Source organism: Cherax quadricarinatus, chromosome 9 (assembly GCF_038502225.1).
Source record: "Cherax quadricarinatus isolate ZL_2023a chromosome 9, ASM3850222v1, whole genome shotgun sequence".
NCBI lineage: Eukaryota > Metazoa > Arthropoda > Malacostraca > Decapoda > Parastacidae > Cherax > Cherax quadricarinatus.
In genome coordinates, this window is record NC_091300.1 from 1,939,734 (window position 1) to 1,959,867 (window position 20,134).

General features: G+C 42.8%; 1 protein-coding gene across 7 annotated transcripts in view; it reads right to left on the reverse strand.

Moving 5' to 3' along the window:
- The window catches only part of LOC128686169 (nuclear RNA export factor 1), a 292,531-nt gene that overhangs the window by 4,209 nt on the left and 268,188 nt on the right, over positions 1–20,134 (reverse strand). The window contains exons 1-2 of one of the 7 annotated variants that reach the window (XM_053772937.2): positions 11,761–11,850; positions 3,714–3,877 (exon numbers count right to left, since the gene is read on the reverse strand). Coding sequence is in view for 1 of the 7 variants with exons in the window: in XM_053772935.2 (XP_053628910.1) it covers positions 1,644–1,769 (126 nt within the window). In the remaining 6 variants the exon portion in view is untranslated. Of the gene's footprint in view, positions 1–1,643; positions 2,471–3,713; positions 3,878–11,389; positions 11,503–11,594; positions 11,642–11,760; positions 11,912–20,134 lie in introns of those variants that run through there. The other 6 variants (XM_070083164.1, XM_053772936.2, XM_053772942.2 and 3 more) reach the window with 6 other exon arrangements.

Sequence of the window (20,134 nt, forward strand, 5' to 3'; positions counted from 1 at the left end):
CCACTTAGTTGTTCATTTTTAGAATTTTTCTAGTCTGTCCATGTATTATCAGTGTGTAACAATACTGTACCACCACTACAAACTGTGTTTAAATTTTTGTCTAGCAGGTCATGTGCTATGAGATAAGATAAGATAAGATTTCGTTCAGATTTTTAACCCCGGAGGGTTAGCCACCCAGGATAACCCAAGAAAGTCAGAGCGTCATCCAGGACTGTCTAACTTATTTCCATTGGGGTCCTTAATCTTGTCCCCAGGATGCGACCCACACCAGTCGACTAACACCCAGGTACCTATTTGCTGCTAGGTGAACAGGACAACAGGTGTAAGGAAACGTGTCGAATGTTTCCACCCGCCGGGAATCGAACCCGGGCCCTCCGTGTGTGAAGCGGGAGCTTTAGCCACCAGGCCACCGGTGTCATTAGTAGTGTCATTACCTGTTTTTAAAGTCTGCCAGTGTGACTTACAAGTTTCTCACAATATCATTAATATGTGCTTCTAGAGATAATCTTTAGTCAATGACTCATAGGTGGTACCTTTCTCTAGTACTTGTAATATTTAATTATACAATCTATATGCTCTATAAGGCCTATTTATATTCTTCTCATTTCCAGTACATGATACTTATTCACATTAAATGCCATCATCCATCTATTACTAATTGCTAAACTTACCTTCTTCATACAGTTACTAACAAGAAATTTTTGCAAAGTTCTTGAGGTTATCCTATGCTCTGAATTCATATCTGTAAATCTTAGATTTTGAAGTCATGGGACAATGAACATTTCTTTAGAACATCATAACTTGTGTAATAACTGTCATTTACCTATTAAATTGTATATACAGGTCAGCCATCACTAATCCAGCATCACTGGGATGTGTAGTGTGCCAGATTAGTGAGTTTGCTGGATTACAGAGTGGTTAGGTTAGAATACACTTAATTAACCTATCAATAGAGATTCTTTCTGTTATATCTTCATTTTCATCACTGCTTTCTTCTCCACTGCCTTGCTGCTGTGGATTTACAACCATCTGCACAATTCTGAGTCAGTAAAATGATGAAATTTGAGTCAGTATAATGTTGAAATTTGAAATTTTGCTAGCTGAAATTAGTGCCGGATTACTGATGGAACCGGATAACTGATTGCCAGATTAGTGATGGCCAACCTGCATTCAGAATCAGAGGAGTACAGAACAAAAATTCTACTGACACAAGTTTTTATTTTCTAAGTTAATAATCCAATGTTTAAATTTTTTATCTACTCTAAGATGTCATCGTATGACATCTGGGGTATAATCTATCACAAAAAATTATTTAATTAAAATTAAAGATGTGTGTATTTGCTACATATATGAAATTGCAATAAAAACTGTACAGTAGCACCTTGGTACTCGAACAGCTCCCAACTCAAACAATTAGGTATTCAAACGCTTTGTTCGATAAAAAAAAATCGCTCGGTAGTCGATCGTTTACTCGGCATTCAACCAAACAAACACGACCTGCTGCCAAGAAATAAGTCAGTGAGTTTAGTGACTACGTACATACAGTGCTCGTCATGGCATTATGCTGCCCCTCCCCCACATACACATACCAAAACACATACCATGAAAGATTATAATATATACATGTATATTTGCACACTTACTGAGGTTTTAATACTTGGTGCTGCGTCCTTTACGCTTATCACATACCTCAGCCGTGTAGGAAGACTCACACAAATTCTTGAGGGTTTGGGGAGGTATATTATTCGATGCCTCATGTAGAGCAGCATCCAGCTGCAGGATGGAACTGATATCCTTGCCCAGTAAACTTTGTTTCACTACTGACCAGAGGTTCTCAATAGGGTTTAAGTCTGGAGAATTGCTTGGCCATCATTAAAGAACCTCACTTCACAGTCCTTAAGACACAGTGCACTGTCCTGCATAAAAACCATAGCCCCACACTTGTTAAACACCTCAGGTAAACTGTCACACAATAACTTCAGGTAATTATACTGGTTCATATACTGGTTTTTGGGGAAGCACAATGAGTTTACCAACACTCTGAGCACTGAAACACCCCCAAACCATGAGCGAGTCTGGGTGTTTGGGGGTCCCACAGGTGTAGCGTGGGTCTAGTGGGTCACTATCTCTGGGCCGGTACACATGCTCACCATGGTTACAGGTGATGGTGAAGGTTGCTTCATCACTCCAAAGTACTACAGACTGCTGTTGAGGATTTCAGTGAAGATATTTCTTTGCATAATCTAGCATACGTTTCTTCTGTGACTTGGAGAGGATCGATTTCTCAACCTGGCGGTGACTACTGTAGCCCAGTTCTCACACACGTCTGCTAACAGTTCTTACAGACACCTCTGAGAGAAGATGTGGGTTCTTTTCTTTCAATTCTCTAGCAGTTATCTTAGGTGTACTCTCTAAATGCTTCTTTAACACATTTAAGGTACGAATAGATGTCTTCTTTGAGGGGCCAGGCCGAGGTCTGGCAGACTGTATCTCAACATCGCCACCAGCCTTGAAACGCTGCATCCAGTTCCTCACTGAACGCTCACACACACCAACATTCTCCAGTATTTCTTTCGTCTGGTGCCCATCTTTGTGAAGTCCTATGATTTGAGCTATAGTTTCAGGTTTTAAAGACTTCCTTTTACCTACAAAAGTTGAGGTGGATGAGAGAAAAAAGCGCAACACTTCCTCTCACCATGGTAGCCACGTGAGCACTGAGTCACTGTGGAGTGTGGCAGCAGGTCGTGATGTCATTCTAATGGCTGCTACTCATCATAATGCACTGACGTAAAAAGCCTCTGAGTTTCATCACATTATACAGAGGCACTCACCCGGCATAATGCCGTGACTAGCACTGTATAGGCTGAAGGTTTTATTCCTCAAGTGTTCAACTGTGGTGAGACAGGTTTGTTTTGGAAAAAAGGCCAAACAGAACCTATATCACTCGAGAGAAGAAATTGTCAGGGCACAAGCCAATGAAGGTCAAACTCACTCTTCTGTTGAGCGGGAATGCAAGTGGTGCAACAGCAGGGCGGCTGATACTCCCAGACATCCTGTCATTATTTATCGTCCAAATTCATTTATTTTTGGTGTACATACTCTAAGAAGCTTACATTCTCTTTACTGTGACAACATTTCAAAAAGATTGCCAAAAAAAAAAGAAAAAAAAAATATATATATATGTTTACTAAAATTTACATTTGGCAGCAAGGAGGCACATAATGGCACTGAAAAAAGTTGTTTGGGCACTTTCTACTGGTAAAACATTGCTAATCTGATTTTTTGTAATATTCATATACTGTAATATATCTTATCATCATTCCCCCAAAAATAAAGTTGGCGAGGTTTTGACATTTATCAAAATATCTGCCTTTTACTCCCACAAAAAAATAAAAAAAAAATATTTTGTATACTATTTCAAAAATGCATCTTGTACTGTAAAAAACATTGTTTTACATTCGCTGTGAAAATCATTTCAATCCATTCATTATTAACGGTGTTATGTCAATAAATAGGGCAATATCTTATTTCTGAGAAAATGGAGGAAAATGCGTGCATAGCATAGAACTTGGGAAAAAAAATACTCAGGAAAAATCATGCTATTTTTAATCTTTTTGTTAAGATAAACATGATCTAAGTGTGTTCTGTCCTGGTATAAACACCGTTTTCTCTGGTGTTATAGACCAGTCTTCAAGCTGGCACTGGACAAGCACCTAAAGTCGGTTCCTGACCAGCCGGGCTGTGGCTCGTACGTTGGTTTGCGTGCAGCCAGCAGCAACAGCCTGGTTGATCAGGCTCTGATCCACCAGGAGGCCTGGTCACAGACTGGGCCGCAGGGGCGTTGACCCCCGGAACTCTCTCCAGGTAAACTCCAGACCTGGGTACAAATGAGAGAATGTATCTAGTATGATCATATCCCAGAGCAGTGGCTGGCCCGCCTCCGCCTCTTCATATAACATGCCTTATTATTATTAACTTTGGCATCTTTATTGTGCTTCTAGGCTATGTCGTGTTTCTGGTATCAAATTGTAATAAATGTGATATAGATAAACTTTATTACTAATATTAGTGTAATTACACATTTTATTCGCGCCACCACTAGTATCCAGCTATCACTCTCCAGGGCGCATTCTGTGAGCACGTAACCTGAGCCATTAGTGTTGTTGGTCGACAACCAGGATATCTTTCTCGAATTCCTCGTTCAAAAACCAATTTGTTCGACAAGTAATGCAGTCGACAAGCGAGGTTCCAATATATTCTTATTCTCATATACGTACTTATAATCATAATTTAGTTTGAAGGTTGCCCAAAATGCTTTGCATAACAAGCAATTTCTATAAAGTAGTTATATATGTTAATCACCCTAACTGTAGAAATAAAGTTTGCTTGTTTTCTAAATACATATGTATCTTTTATTACACTGAGCCATGCACATGACACCATTCAGTAAGTGTTATCTCAGACATATTATACAATACCTGGAGGGTATTCCAAGGGTTAACCCTTTGACTGTCGCAACCCCCAATCCTGAGGTGTCTCCTGGTGTCGCAAAATTTAAAAAAAAAAAATTATTTTTTCTTATGAAATGATAGAGAATCTTTTCCCGATTGTAATGACACCAAAAAAACGAAATTTGATGGAAAACTGACGGAATTACACTCTCGCGAAGTTAGTGACCTCGGCGCTGTTTACAAATCGGCGATTTCGCCCACTTTGAGCCCTATTTTCGGCTAATTCCATTGTTCCAGTCGACCAAACTCATAGCTATTTCTTTAGAACTCCATTTTTTCTATCGATTGAGTACAAGAAACTGCCCATTTACCGATTTCAACTACCTAATAATGTGGTCAGAAATTTGCAATTTGGCCAATTTCATGAAAACTAAAAAATATGACAATTTCAAAATAAGGTCCAGAATGAACAATGCAGACATTCCTGGCTCTAAAATAACATTTTCTTTGTTCATCAGTCATGTCTCCATGCCCCTCTGATATTACTCTTGCTTTCTATTTTGAGGAGGCCTGGTCACAGACCGGGCCGCGGGGGCGTTGACCCCCGAAACTCTCCAGGTAAACTCCAGGTAAACAAAAAATTGAAGACTTACTATTATGCAGACTACTGCAATACTGTAATAATTGTATAAATAACATCAACCCATTCATGACTGCATATTAGAATGGCTAGTTGGACATTTATTGGACAATGGCATCATTTGTTTACTTTTGAACATTGGCAAAAATCAAACATTTCCCCTACTTTGAGCTCCATTTCTAGGTTCTTTTTATAGTAAAATCAATCAAAATCACCTCTATTTCTATAATATGTTTTCCATTCTATCAAATGAGACCAAGAAAACGAGAATACAACCATAAATACTATACGAAAATAGACCACAAAGTCAGCATTTTAATTAAAAAAAACGGTCGGAGTTTTTTTTTCCCATTATGCACTGCGTGCTCCAGGATTTTTTTATATGGTGCACACTGACCACACAGACCCATTCTCTCACATGTGCGTCTACCAGCTTTCTCCTGCTTGATTTGAAGCCGCTAGAATTTATGAGTATATATACGTCAAACACGGTACCTCGTAAGACGTATATATACGGCCGCGACAGTCAAAGGGTTAATGCCCTCACAGCCTAGTACATGACCTGGCCCCATGGCAGATCAGGCCTGATCAACCAAGCTGTTACTGCTCACTTCACACAGACTGCCATATGAACCATAGTTTGTCTGGTCAGGTACTGACTCTAGGTGTCTGTCCAGCTCCCTGTTGAAGACAGCCAGGAGTCTATTGGTAATCCCCCTTATGTATGCTGGGAGGCAGATGAACAATCTTGGGCTCCTGACTCACGGCACCCCAGGTTTTCACTGGGGGGGGGGAGGCTGCACTGCCTGCCTTTTGCTTTCGTAAGCCGTGCTTTCCATATGTAGATTTGAGACTAGTCCCTCTAGGATTTTCGAAGTGTATACATTGTCATTAATCTTTCTCGCCTGCATTCCAAGGAGTACAGGTCAAGGGACTTCAACTGTTCCCAGTAATTTAGGTGCAATGAAAGTTTTCTGTATATTCTTCAGGTCTGCAATTTCTGCCTTGAGAGAGGCCATTAGCATACAGCAATATTCCAGCCTAGAGAACAAGCAATTTGAAGAGAATCATCACTGTCTTGGCATCCTAGTTTTGAATGTTCTCATTATCCATCCTATTATTTTCCTAGCAGATGTTTACCTGGAGTTTACCTGGAGAGAGTTCCGGGGATCAACGCCCCCGCGGCCCGGTCTGTGACCAGGCCTCCTGGTGGATCAGAGCCTGATCAACCAGGCTGTTGCTGCTGGCTGCACGCAAACCAACGTACGAGCCACAGCCCGGCTGGTCAGGAACCGACTTTAGGTGCTTGGCCAGTGCCAGCTTGAAGACTGCCAGGGGTCTGTTGGTAATCCCCCTTATGTATGCTGGGAGGCAGTTGAACAGTCTCGGGCCCCTGACACTTATTGTATGGTCTCTTAACGTGCTAGTGACACCCCTGCTTTTCATTGGGGGGATGTTGCATCGTCTGCCAAGTCTTTTGCTTTCGTAGTGAGTGATTTTCGTGTGCAAGTTCGGTACTAGTCCCTCTAGGATTTTCCAGGTGTATATAATCATGTATCTCTCCCGCCTGCGTTCCAGGGAATACAGGTTCAGGAACCTCAAGCGCTCCCAGTAATTGAGGTGTTTTATCTCCGTTATGCGCGCCGTGAAGGTTCTCTGTACATTTTCTAGGTCAGCAATTTCACCTGCCTTAAAAGGTGCTGTTAGTGTGCAGCAATATTCCAGCCTAGATAGAACAAGTGACCTGAAGAGTGTCATCATGGGCTTGGCCTCCCTAGTTTTGAAGGTTCTCATTATCCATCCTGTCATTTTTCTAGCAGATGCGATTGATACAATGTTATGGTCCTTGAAGGTGAGATCCTCCGACATGATCACTCCCAGGTCTTTGACGTTGGTGTTTCGCTCTATTTTGTGGACAGAATTTGTTTTGTACTCTGATGAAGATTTAATTTCCTCATGTTTACCATATCTGAGTAATTGAAATTTCTCATCGTTGAACTTCATATTGTTTTCTGCAGCCCACTGAAAGATTTGGTTGATGTCCACCTGGAGCCTTGCAGTGTCTGCAATGGAAGACACTGTCATGCAGATTCGGGTGTCATCTGCAAAGGAAGACACGGTGCTGTGGCTGACATCCTTGTCTATGTCGGATATGAGGATGAGGAACAAGATGGGAGCGAGTACTGTGCCTTGTGGAACAGAGCTTTTCACCGTAGCTGCCTCGGACTTTACTCTGTTGACGACTACTCTCTGTGTTCTGTTAGTGAGGAAATTATAGATCCATCGACCGACTTTTCCTGTTATCCCTTTAGCACGCATTTTGTGCGCTATTACGCCATGGTCACACTTGCCGAAGGCTTTTGCAAAGTCTGTATATATTACATCTGCATTCTTTTTATCTTCTAGTGCATTTAGGACCTTGTCGTAGTGATCCAATAGTTGAGACAGACAGGAGCGACCTGTTCTAAACCCATGTTGCCCTGGGTTGTGTAACTGATGGGTTTCTAGATGGGTGGTGATCTTGCTTCTTAGGACCCTTTCAAAGATTTTTATGATATGGGATGTTAGTGCTATCGGTCTGTAGTTCTTTGCTGTTGCTTTACTGCCCCCTTTGTGGAGTGGGGCTATGTCTGTTGTTTTTAGTAACTTTGGGACGACCCCCGTGTCCATGCTCCCTCTCCATAGGATGGAAAAGGCTCGTGATAGGGGCTTCTTGCAGTTCTTGATGAACACGGAGTTCCATGAGTCTGGCCCTGGGGCAGAGTGCATGGGCATGTCATTTATCGCCTGTTCGAAGTCATTTGGCGTCAGGATAACATCGGATAGGCTTGTGTTAACCAAATTTTGTGGCTCTCTCATAAAAAATTCGTTTTGATCTTCGACTCTCAGTCTGGTTAGCGGCTTGCTAAAAACTGAGTCATATTGGGACTTGAGTAGCTCACTCATTTCCTTGCTGTCATCTATGTAGGACCCATCTTGTTTAAGTAGGGGCCCAATACTGGATGTTGTTCTCGACTTTGATTTGGCATAGGAGAAGAAATACTTTGGGTTTCTTTCGATTTCATTTATGGCTTTTAGTTCTTCCCGCGATTCCTGACTCCTATAAGATTCCTTTAGCTTGAGTTCGATGCTTGCTATTTCTCTGACCAGTGTCTCCCTACGCATTTCAGATATATTGACCTCTTTTAGCCGCTCTGTTATTCTTTTCCATCGCCTGTAAAGGGAGCGCCTGTCTCTTTCTATTTTACATCTACTCCTCCTTTTTCTTAGAGGAATAAGCCTTGTGCATACATCGAGTGCCACCAAGTTAATCTGTTCTAGGCATACGTTGGGGTCTGTGTTCCTTAGTATATCTTCCCAGCTTATATCGGTTAGGACTTGGTTTACTTGGTCCCACTTTATGTTTTTGTTATTGAAGTTGAATTTGGTGAATGCTCCCTCGTGACTAGTCTCATTATGTCGGTCTGGGGCTCCACGCATACATGTCTGAACCTCAATTATGTTGTGATCTGAGTATATTGTTTTTGATATGGTGACATTTCTTATCAGATCATCATTGTTAGTGAAGATGAGGTCTAGTGTATTCTCCAGTCTAGTAGGCTCTATTATTTGCTGGTTTAAATTGAATTTTGTGCAGAGATTTAAAAGCTCGTGTGAGTGTGAGTTTTCATCAGAGCTGCCTCCTGGTGTTATTACTGCAACAATATTATTTGCTATATTCCTCCATTTTAGGTGCCTTAAGTTGAAATCCCCCAGGAGCAAGATGTTGGGTGCAGGAGCTGGAAGATTTTCCAGACAGTGGTCAATTTTTAACAGCTGTTCCTGGAATTGCTGGGATGTTGCATCCGGAGGCTTGTAGACTACCACAATGACTAGGTTTTGGTTCTCGACCTTTACTGCTAAAACTTCCACTACATCATTTGAGGCATTTAGCAGTTCTGTGCAAACAAGTGACTCCGCAATGTACAGGCCAACCCCCCCTCCCCCCCCCGTTTTGCCTGTTCACTCTGTCACATCTGTATAGGTTGTAACCTGGGATCCATATTTCGTTGTCCAAGTGATCCTTTATGTGGGTCTCAGTGAAAGCCGCGAACATTGCCTTTGCCTCTGCAAGCAGTCCACGGATGAAAGGTATTTTGTTGTTTGTTGCTGGCTTTAGACCCTGTATATTTGCAAAGAAGAATGTCATCGGACTGGTGGTATTGTTGGTACTGGGGGGGGGGATTTTTTTTCCGGCATTAGTATCTGTATCTGTTGGTTTGGAGTGGAGGCCATCGACTGTGGTTCCACTCCAGGAATGACTGGATTTGGTGTACGATTTCTGCCATTTCCTGCCAGTTTTTTTTCCTTCCTGGCACTAAAAAACCTCTCCCTCTTGAGTGGCTGTGGCTACCCAGGTTTTCCCATGGCCTGGATGTTTTGTATCTTTTTGTACCCTTTAGATGGTGTGCCTGGCAATTTAAGTTATAGCACAGTCTTTCCTGTACTGAAGAGGTACACATTTCAGGGTGAAAAAGCTTACAGGAAGGGAGTTTGCATTTTCCTGTTGTCATATGGGCATGGCATTTTCTAGGGTGGTCATAGTTGCACGTCCCGTCTGTTTTTCCAGATTTCCCATGTCTGCAGATACCAAGTGCATAGTATGTGCACAGGCTTGGTTTCCGTTTGCCTTGGGTTTCTGTGACTGTATTCCCTATTGGTGCATGTTTCCCTGTCTTATTCCTATCCTCCCAAGCACCAACAATGGAGCTCCCACCAGTTGTTTTTGGTAACATATCCTCACTATAGCTAGTGGAGTCCTCTTGTTTGCTATTTCCTGTGGTATTTCTAGTTTGCAATATTGGTTTTATCTTATCTTTGACTACACTTGTTTCCCCACTACGGCTCCTGTCCCCTATGAGGTCATTTATATGTATTCCTTCCTGCGTATAATTCCCGACTACCTGGACAAAATCTCCAGCTTCACCATTACTGTCTCCCAGGACAGCACCTCCAGCTTCACCATTACTGTCTCCCAGGACAGCACCTCCAGCTTCACCATTACTGTCTCCCAGGACAGCACCTCCAGCTTCACCATTACTGTCTCCCAGGACAGCACCTCCAGCTTCACCATTACTGTCTCCCAGGACAGCACCTCCAGCTTCACCATTACTGTCTCCCAGGACAGCACCTCCAGCTTCACCATTACTGTCTCCCAGGACAGCACCTCCAGCTTCACCATTACTGTCTCCCAGGACAGCACCTCCAGCTTCACCATTACTGTCTCCCAGGACAGCACTATCAGCCCCACATTTACTGACTACCAGGACATCACCTCCAGCCTTACAGTTTCTGACTACATGGCCAGTATCAAGGGCAGTACCATTCAGCCCAGACTTTTTATGTTCCCATCTGTTGTAGAAAGCTTCCAGGTTGTCCATGAAAGCAGCTTTGATGTTATCCTCTTTTAATACCCTTGTGATTTTAGTCCACAGGTTTTCCTCATTTGGGCATACCCAAAAACACTTCCCTGTTTTAATACTGCTTGTAGCTAGTTCTTGGATATCTGCACAAGGGGCGTGACACCAATTTCCACAAAAATGACAATTTATCCATGTGGAAGCCCGTTTGTTTGATTGACTGCAGACTATACAGAGCTTCATAATGATTTGAGTGGTTGATTTACTGTAATTCTACTAGCAACCTCTTGAATACTCTATTAATAACCTCCTTAAATGAAGCTCTAGCTATTTGTATTTCTATTTCTAACTAATTGGACAGCTTACCGTGTACGTTCCTGATTTATATTTATTGTTTGTGTTTGATAAGGGCGCCTACAACCCCATCCGTTTACAGTCTGCTTTATTGTCCAACGAAACCGTTTGAAACCAGTCAAGGGTTCGGACATTGTTGTGATCTTCGAACATGAGATTCTTTGGCTTTACCACTCCCAGGTCCTTCACATTAGTTTTTTGCTCTATTGTGTGGTTACAATTTGTTCTATACTCCAATATATTTTTTATATCGAGTTTTGCATAGAGATGTAATTGAAATTTGTCTTCACTGAACTTCATATTGTTTCCCAATACCCATTTAAAGACTTGGTTAATGTCGGCCTGGAGATCTGCAGTGTCTTCAATGGACAACACGTACAAATTCGTTCGGATTTTTAACCCCAGAGGGTTTGCCACCCAGGATAACCCAAAAAAATGCAGTGCGTCATCGAGGAACTGTCAGTCTTATTTCCATTGGGGTTCTTAATGGAAATACGACTGGATGTGTTTCACACCAGTCAATTAACACCCAGGTACCTACTTACTTTCTAGGTGAACGAGACAACAGGTATAAGGAAACACGCCCAATGTTTCCATCCTTGCCGGGAATCGAACCACAATGTGTGAAGCGAGATCTTTGGCAACCAGGCCACGGGCCACCAGCCTATCCAGTTGTAAGTCACTAACATCACTTAAGCCTATATACGCTATACACGTACTTGTAGAAATAAAGATTATTATTCTCTTTACCCGTGGGTGCCCTGGGAACGTGGGTCCCACCACCACCTTGATACTCCACCAACACAAGTGGATAATAAAAGTCCTACACTAATAAAACACATTACACACCACTTTCTGCATAAATCCATTAAGTAAAGAGACCCTTCATACTTACTAAAATTCTAAATATACTGACCTACGGTAAATGTATGAGAATATACTTGTACATGCAGCTGGTAGCAGTTTGTTGTGATGCTCCACTACCTGTGCTCTCCTCTCACTGTTGCCAACACAAACATTTTTTTTATTACCAAAAATTAATACAAACTTTTCGCGTAGGAAAGAAGAAGCACAGAGTTAAATAAAAATATAATTTGATATTTATTCTCTGATATGAATTGCGTAAGTATATATGTATGTATGCATGTGTGTATTACGGAAGCAGTTAATGGTTAACTATGTAGTTATAAATTTAATGGATGGCGGTTCGCATTTTAAATGTTTGCTTAATGTTTTAAGAATATAAGAAAGGAGGAACACTGCAGCAGGCGGAAATGATTCTCTTCAAATGGCTTGTGCTCTCTAGGCTGGAATATTGTTGCACACTAACGGCCCCCTTCAAGGCTGGAGTTTACCTGGAGAGAGCTCCGGGGGTCAACGCCCCCGCGGCCCGGTCTGTGACCAGGCCTCCTGGTGGATCAGAGCCTGATCAACCAGGCTGTTACTGCTGGCTGCACACAATCCAACGTACGAACCACAGCCCGGCTGGTCAGGTACAGACTTTAGGTGTTTGTCCAGTGCCTGCTTGAAGACTGCCAGGGGTCTGTTGGTAATCCCCCTTATGTATGCTGGGAGGCAGTTGAACAGTCTTGGGCCCCTGACACTTATTGTATGGTCTCTTAACGTGCTAGTGACACCCCTGCTTTTCATTGGGGGGATGGTGCATCGTCTGCCAAGTCCTTTGCTTTCGTTGTGAGTGATTTTCGTGTGCAAGTTCGGCACTAGTCCCTGTAGGATTTTCCAGGTGTATATAATCATGTATCTCTCCCGCCTGCGTTCCAGGGAGTACAGGTTCAGTACAGGCTGGTGACATTGCAAACCTGGAGAGTGTACAAAGTCACAAACAGATTTGTTTGTGACTTGATAAAGCCCGCTGTGTGGGCGAAATGTTGTCAATAAAGGTTCACATTATAATAATAATAAAATAATATCTTTATTTACTACAAGTACATGTACAAGGTATACAGACCATAGCTGGCATCAATGACATACTACTATATAGAAAGCCCCTTGTTATGCTGAGCATTTCGGGCAAATTAGGTCAGTGTCCCAGGTTGCGACCCACACCAGTCGACTAACACCCAGGTACCCATTTTACTGATGGGGAACATAGACAACAGGTGGAAAGAAGCACGTCCTATGTTTCTACTCTGGCTGGGAATCGAACCCAGGCCCTCGCCGTGTGAAGCGAGAACATTATCCACTGCTTATGTGTTTATTTTTCCACTGCAGTAGGCCTGTTGGCCCATACTTGGCAGGTCCTTTATAAAACCAACCAACCAACAAACTTTGCCCAACCCACTTTCAGTGTAACCCTTAACAATAAGAATGTAGATGAATAAGCTTTGACAAATCTATATACTCATGTGCAAGTTCCAGTCAAATCCAAATCCTTTCATTCATGTATTTATCCAACCTAAACCTGAAACTAATAATTTTGCTAATTCCAAAATATATCTTACAGGTTTATTTCTAGCTTTATGAATTTAAATATATCTTTATTAATGTACATGCATAGTTAATATGTACGTACCGGTGTGGCACGGGAATCATAGTATAAGATAAAACTAGTCTAATATCACGACTTTTTAAAAATAGAGAACAGGAGGTGGAACTACATCAGGGAGCCCCCACCCCCACCTTATGATAAAAGGTGTGTTAACAATAAAATAAACCAGAAAAGAAAATAAGAGTTAAATGATTGAGAGTAATGGCATTAAGCAATGTGACCTATTTAGGAACAGCAATTAAATACATTGGTAATACCAACGGTATGACAGAACTAGGTTATTTCAGGGCCAGGAGTTTCATTACCCCTGGTCCCTGTACATCAACCCACGCAAAATAGATAGTGTGCAGAAAAAGCTATTGAACTAAGTTATAAAAAATCACTAGGAGATATAGATCAACCCTCCCAAGAGATCCAGGAGCTAAAGATAACATCTTCAAGAGGAAAACTGAGACACTTATGCAGCATATGAGAATAAAAATTTAGACACGTGTAACATCTGGTCATCTTTATTGTAGACGTTTCGCCATCCAGTGGCTTTATCAATGTAAATTCAATGACATGAATGGAAGAAAGTAGAACTATATACAAAAGATGAGGTAAGAGATACATGATTATGTACACCTGGAAAATCCTAGAAGAACTAGTACCAAACTTGCACACGAAAATCGCTCCCTACCAAAGCAAAAGACTCGGCAGACGATGCAACATCCCCCTAATGAAAAGCAGGGGTGTCACTAGCACGTTAAAAGATCATACAATAAGTGTCAGGGGCCCAAGACTGTTCAACTGCCTCCCAGCATACATAAGGGGGATTACCAATAGACCCTTGGCTGTCTTCAAGCAGGCACTGGACAAACACCTAAAGTCGGTACCTTACCAGCCGGGCTGTGGTTCGTAAGTCGGATTGCGTGCAGCCAGCAGTAACAGCCTGGTTGATCAGGCCCTGATCCACCATGAGGCCTGGTCACAGACCGGGCCGCGGGGGCGTTGATCCCCGGAACTCTCTCCAGGTAGTCCATCAATCTTGAACAGATTGAAAAGACTGATTACATCGACTCCAGGCTGATGGACTGATTACTTCAAACTCCTGATCTTCACCATTCTTCTTTGTCCTTAATTGATTATGCTGCTCCCATGTTGATATTAGCTAGAGAAAGTTCTCTCCGACCCTTGGAGTTAATGCAAAATGAAGCTCTCAGGATTATTCTTGGCTGTCCCAGATCTACAAAAGTTCTTAACATGAGGAAGGAGCTTGGTATTTCTAGTATCAGTGATAGGATTGTTGAAATTAACACTGTACTCGGTATTAGAATGTTGAGAAACGAACCAGACACTGTCACAGTGAATCTTACCAAGTGTCTAGAGGTAAATACACACAGATCTAAATGGATTGTGAAAACGTGCAATTGCATTAAGTTTTATAACCTGCATGAACTGTATCACTGTAGGCAACAAGAGCATTTCACCCCTCCATGGAAGATGTGTTCATTTAATATCACATACCTACAAGTTCCTCCCAAGAAGCTCATTGCTAGTAATCCCTTCCTTAAATCTCTTGTTAGAGCAACTGCTCAAGAAGAAATTTCTCACTTAGCTGGTAGTAACAAGTTATCACAAGTTATATACACTGATGGATCTAAACAGGAGTCTTCTGGCAGGGCTGCATCTGCTCTTGTTGCCACCTCCCTAGTTAAGAACGATAATAAATTTGTTGAGTTAGGCATAAGAATTAACAACTGGGCGTCTACACTGCAAACTGAATTGTTTGCAATCCTAATGGCGCTAAAGCTAACCTATGACACTGAGCTTGACTCTATCATCATTACTGATTCTATGTCATCATTGAAGGCTCTTGGCTCATATAATGACTCCAACAACATGCTCATTGGGGAAGCCAGGTATAGATACTCAAAAATTAGGGAAAAAGGAATTAATGTACAATTGCTATGGATCCCATCACACATTGGATTACTCCTTCATGATAAAGTTGATATGTTAGCCAAGAAGAGTATCGAGAAGGAGAATGTAGAATATAACTTTGGTATAACTGTGTCTAGCATTAGGAATAATATTAGGAGAGAAGTAAATAATGAAAAATGATTGTTATAGGAATGCAGTTAGAAGCCTGAGTAGATCTATAACCCACTATGATAACATGAACGTAGATAAGTATGTTTATGGAGCAACTTGCAATGTGAACAGACTGACTGATGTTGTAGTGGCCAGGCTTAGGCTTGGTTATAAGTACTTCTGGCAGTTTGGGAGACACACAGATGATGATCAAACTAAATGTAAATTATGTGATCAGGCATATGGTCATTCTCTTGAACACTATGTGCTTAATTGTCCACTTACTGAGGAATACAGAGACAGACAGTATAATAACCTATGTGACATGTCAAGATATCTTATTAATGAAAATAAGATACCAGATATACTAAGCAAATTTCCTAAATTTGCTTGTAACAGATAAGTGAACTATAGATATGTAGATATAAATCCATATGTATTCCTGTTAACCCTTTGGGGCCTAGTTCCTAGGCCTTTTGTGTATCCATATGCTCTCGCGCTACCGTCCACAGGATGGATATGGGGTGCATAATAAACTAGCCACTTCGGTGGCAAAATCTAAAAATCTAAAATCTTTGTACTATAAGACTAATGAAGCCACTGTGTGACGAAATGTTTCCTCAGTAAAGATACCCAAGTGTTTCACACTGTGTCTACTTTATCAACTTGCCGGTTCCCTGAACCATAAGTGGATGTCGAATCAGGTAAGAACCAGAAATAACGATTTTAAATTAGATAAATTTAGATTGAGAAAGGACGTAGGTAAGTACTTGTTTTCAGAGTTGTAGACGTGTGAAACAATCTGTATTGTAGATGAATGGTTCACAGAACCGACACGTTGATAAATTAGACACATGTGAACATCGAAATGGTATAAAATACCGACAAGTTGTTAGGTAAGACACAGAAAAGTTGATAGAAGCAGAAGACGTGAAGACGATGTAATCAGTCCATCACCCTTGAAGTTTTGAGGTGGTCAGTCCCTCAGTCTGGAGAAGAATATTGTTGAAGATTGAGATACTTATGCAACATATGGGAATCTTTATTCTGGAAACGTTTCGCAATATATAAGGCTCCATCCTGTCACTTCATCTCCATATTGTTTCAAACTTTGGAACAATGCTCTTCTCCAGACTGAGGGACTGACCACCTCAAAACTTTAAGGGTGATGGACTGATTACATCGTCTTCAAGTCTCTTCTGCTTCTATCAACTTTTCTGTACTCGACTGAAGAAGCCTACTGTGTAGGCGAAACGTTTCATAATAAAGATATCTAACTGTTGCATATGTGTCTTACCTAACAACCTGTCGGTATTTTATACCATTTTAATGTTTTCTGGGTGTGTTGAAGATGTTTAATGCCCGCCGTCTGCAGTCTCTGATGAAGTGACAAGGATAGTGGAGTTTAGAAAATACTTGTTTAATTATAGTGCATTCTTCCTCAAGGAACTCATTGCTGCAGATTCTGAGTGCGCAGGAAGAAGCCTATAATTACACCACGTTTAGTTTTGGTGTTGTGGTGAGAGTAGAAGTGGAGAAGATAGTTTTGGTTGGTGGGCTTTCGATAGACTTTAAAACGAAGTTCATGGTCAGCTTTGCAGAGAAGAACATCAACGAAAGGAAGAGTGTTGTCGACTTCTTCTTCAAGTGTGAACTGGATTGAGGGCTCGACCTGGTTGGGCTTGTCTTGGAGAGCTTGAACGTTGAAGCGTCTGGGAGTTATGAGGAGAATGTCATCAACATAACGGAGCCAGGTGACAGTCGAAGGAATAATGGTGGAGAAACGCTCGGCTTCCAGATGTTCCATGTATAAGTTCGCCAGGACGGCACTGAGTGGCGAGCCCATGTGTAGTCCAAAAGTCTGCGCAGGAAAATTGACGATTCACTTGATCTTCCTATTCCAGCCAGCGATTTCATCGACCTCGTTGAGCTATGTGTCGGCTTTACGTGTTTCTCTTTCGAAAACCACCTCTTTCAGCAGACTTTTGGACTACCCATGGGCTCGCCACTCAGTGCCGTCCTGGCGAACTTATACATGGAACATCTGGAAGCCGAGCGTTTCTCCACCATTATCCCTTCGACTGTCACCTGGCTTCGTTATGTTGATGACATTCTCCTCATAACTCCCAGACGCTTCAACGTTCAAGCTCTCCAAGACAAGCTCAACCAGGTCGAGCCCTCAATCCAGTTCACACTTGAAGAAGAAGTCGACAACACTCTTCCTTTCCTTGATGTTCTTCAACTAATGATCTTCAACTTGCCGGTTTTCGAAATCATTTATCATACACACTTAAGTACAGTTCAGGACATTTATTAAAGGAAACGTTTCACCACGAGTGGTTTCTTCAGTCCTAATACAGGAATAACTAAGAAAATTAGTATATATAGTGGCAGGAGTCTCACCGCATTTACTACCACCACCACTACTACTATACTACTACCACTACTACTGCTGTACTACTACCACTACTGCTACTATATTGCTGTAATAAAGTTGGTAGAATTACCTGGAGAGAGTTCCGGGGGTCAACGCCTCCGCGGCCCGGTCTGTGACCAGGCCTCCTGGTGGGTCAGAGCCTGATCAACCAGGCTGTTGCTGCTGGCTGCACGCAAACCAACGTACGAGCCACAGCCCGGCTGGTCAAGAACCGACTTTAGGCGCTTGTCCAGTGCCAGCTTGTAAAGTAAAAGGATACACGTGCAACTAATGTGACATTTTATTATGGCAACGTTTCGCTCTCCAGGAGCTTTATCAAGCACCGTACGGTGCTCTTCGCACCAACTCCAAGGTTGAGGGACTGATTACCTCATCTTCTGTACATAGTTCTACTGTCTTCAAGTTATGTCCTGGAATTTGTATTGATAAAGCCACTGGATGGCGAAACGTCTACAATAAAGATACCCAGATGTTGCACATGTGTCTTAGTTTCACATGTACAAGGTATACAGGCCTAGCTGACATCAGTGACATACTATATAGAAAGCCGCTTGTTATTCAGAGCATTTCGGACAAATTAGGTCAGTTTAGTCCCAGGATGCGACCCACACCAATCCACTAACACCCAGGTACCCATTTTATGATGTGTGAACATAGACAATCGGCGTAGGGAAACACGTCCGATGTTTCCACCACTTCGCCAGGAATCGAACCCGAACCCTCACCGTGTAAAACAAGAGCTTTTGCCACCAGGCCACAGGGTATCATTATAGTCACATCAGGTACAGGTGGTGTGTGCATGAGGTGCAGGTGGTGAGGGTGAATGAGGTACAGGTAGTGAAAATGAATGAGGTGCATGTTCTGAGGGTGAATGAGGTGCAGGTTGTGACGGTATATGAGGTGCAGGTTGTGAGGGTGAATGACGTGCAGGTTGTGAGGGTGAATGAGGTGCAGGTTGTGAGGGGAAATGAGGTGCAGGTTGTGAGGGTAAATGAGGTGCAGGTTGGGAGGGTGAATGAGGTGCAGGTTAAAAGGGTGAATAAGGTGTAGGTTGAGGGTGAATGATGGTTCAAGTGGTGAGGGTAAATGAGGTGCAGGTTGTGAGGGTGAATGAGGTGCAGGTTGTGAGGGTGAATGAGGCGCAGGTTGTGAGGGTGAATGAGGTGCAAGTTGTGAGGGTGAATGAGGTGAAGGTTGTGAGGATGAATGAGGTGCAGGTTGTGAGGGCGAATGAGGTGCAGGTTGTGAGGGTGAATGAGGTGCAAGTTGTGAGGGTGAATGAGGTGCAGGTTGTGAAGGTAAATGAGGTGCAGGTTGTGAGGGTGAATGAGGTGCAGGTTATGAGGGTGAATGAGGTGTAGGTTGTGAGGGTGAATGAGGTGCAGGTTGAGGGTGAATGAGGTACAAATGGCGAGGGTAAATGAGGTGCAGGTTGTGAGGGTGAATGAGGTGCCCGTTGTGATGGTGAATGAGGTGCAGGTTGTGAGGGTGAATGAGGTGCAAGTTGTGAGGGTGAATGAGGTGCAGGTTGTGAGGGTGAATGAGGTGCAGGTGGTGAGGGTGAATGAGGTGCATGTTCTGAGGGTGAATGAGGTGCAGGTTGTGAGGGTGAATGATGTGCAGGTTGTGAGGGTGAATGAGGTGCAGGTTGTGAGGGTAAATGAGGTGCAGGTTGTGAGGGTGAATGAGGTGTAGGTTGTGAGGGTGAATGAGGTACAATTGGTGAGGGTGAATGAGGTGCAGGTGGAGAGGGTGAATGAGGTGCAGGTTGTGAGGGTGAATGAGGTGCAGGTTGTGAGGGTGAATGAGGTGCAAGTTGTGAGGGTGAATGAGGTGCAGGTTGTGAGGGTGAATGAGGTGCAGGTGGTGAGGGTGAATGAGGTGCATGTTCTGAGGGTAAATGAGGTGCAGGTTGTGAGGGTGAATGAAGTGCAGGTTGTGAGGGTGAATGAGGTGTAGGTGGTGAGGGTGAATGAGGTGCATGTTCTGAGGGTTATATGGTTACCTGGAGGTTATTCCGGGGATCAACGCCCCCGCGGCCCGGTCCATGACCAGGCCTCCCGATGGATCAGGGCCTGATCAACTAGGCTGTTACTGCTGGCCGCAGTAAATGAGGTGCAGGTTGTGAGGGTGAATGAGGTGCAGGTTGTGAGGGTGAATGAGGTACAAGTGGTGAGGGTGAATGGGGTGCAAGTTGTGAGGGTGAATGAGGTGCAGGTTGTGAGGGTGAATGTGGTACAGGTTGTGAGGGTGAATGAGGTGCAAGTGAAT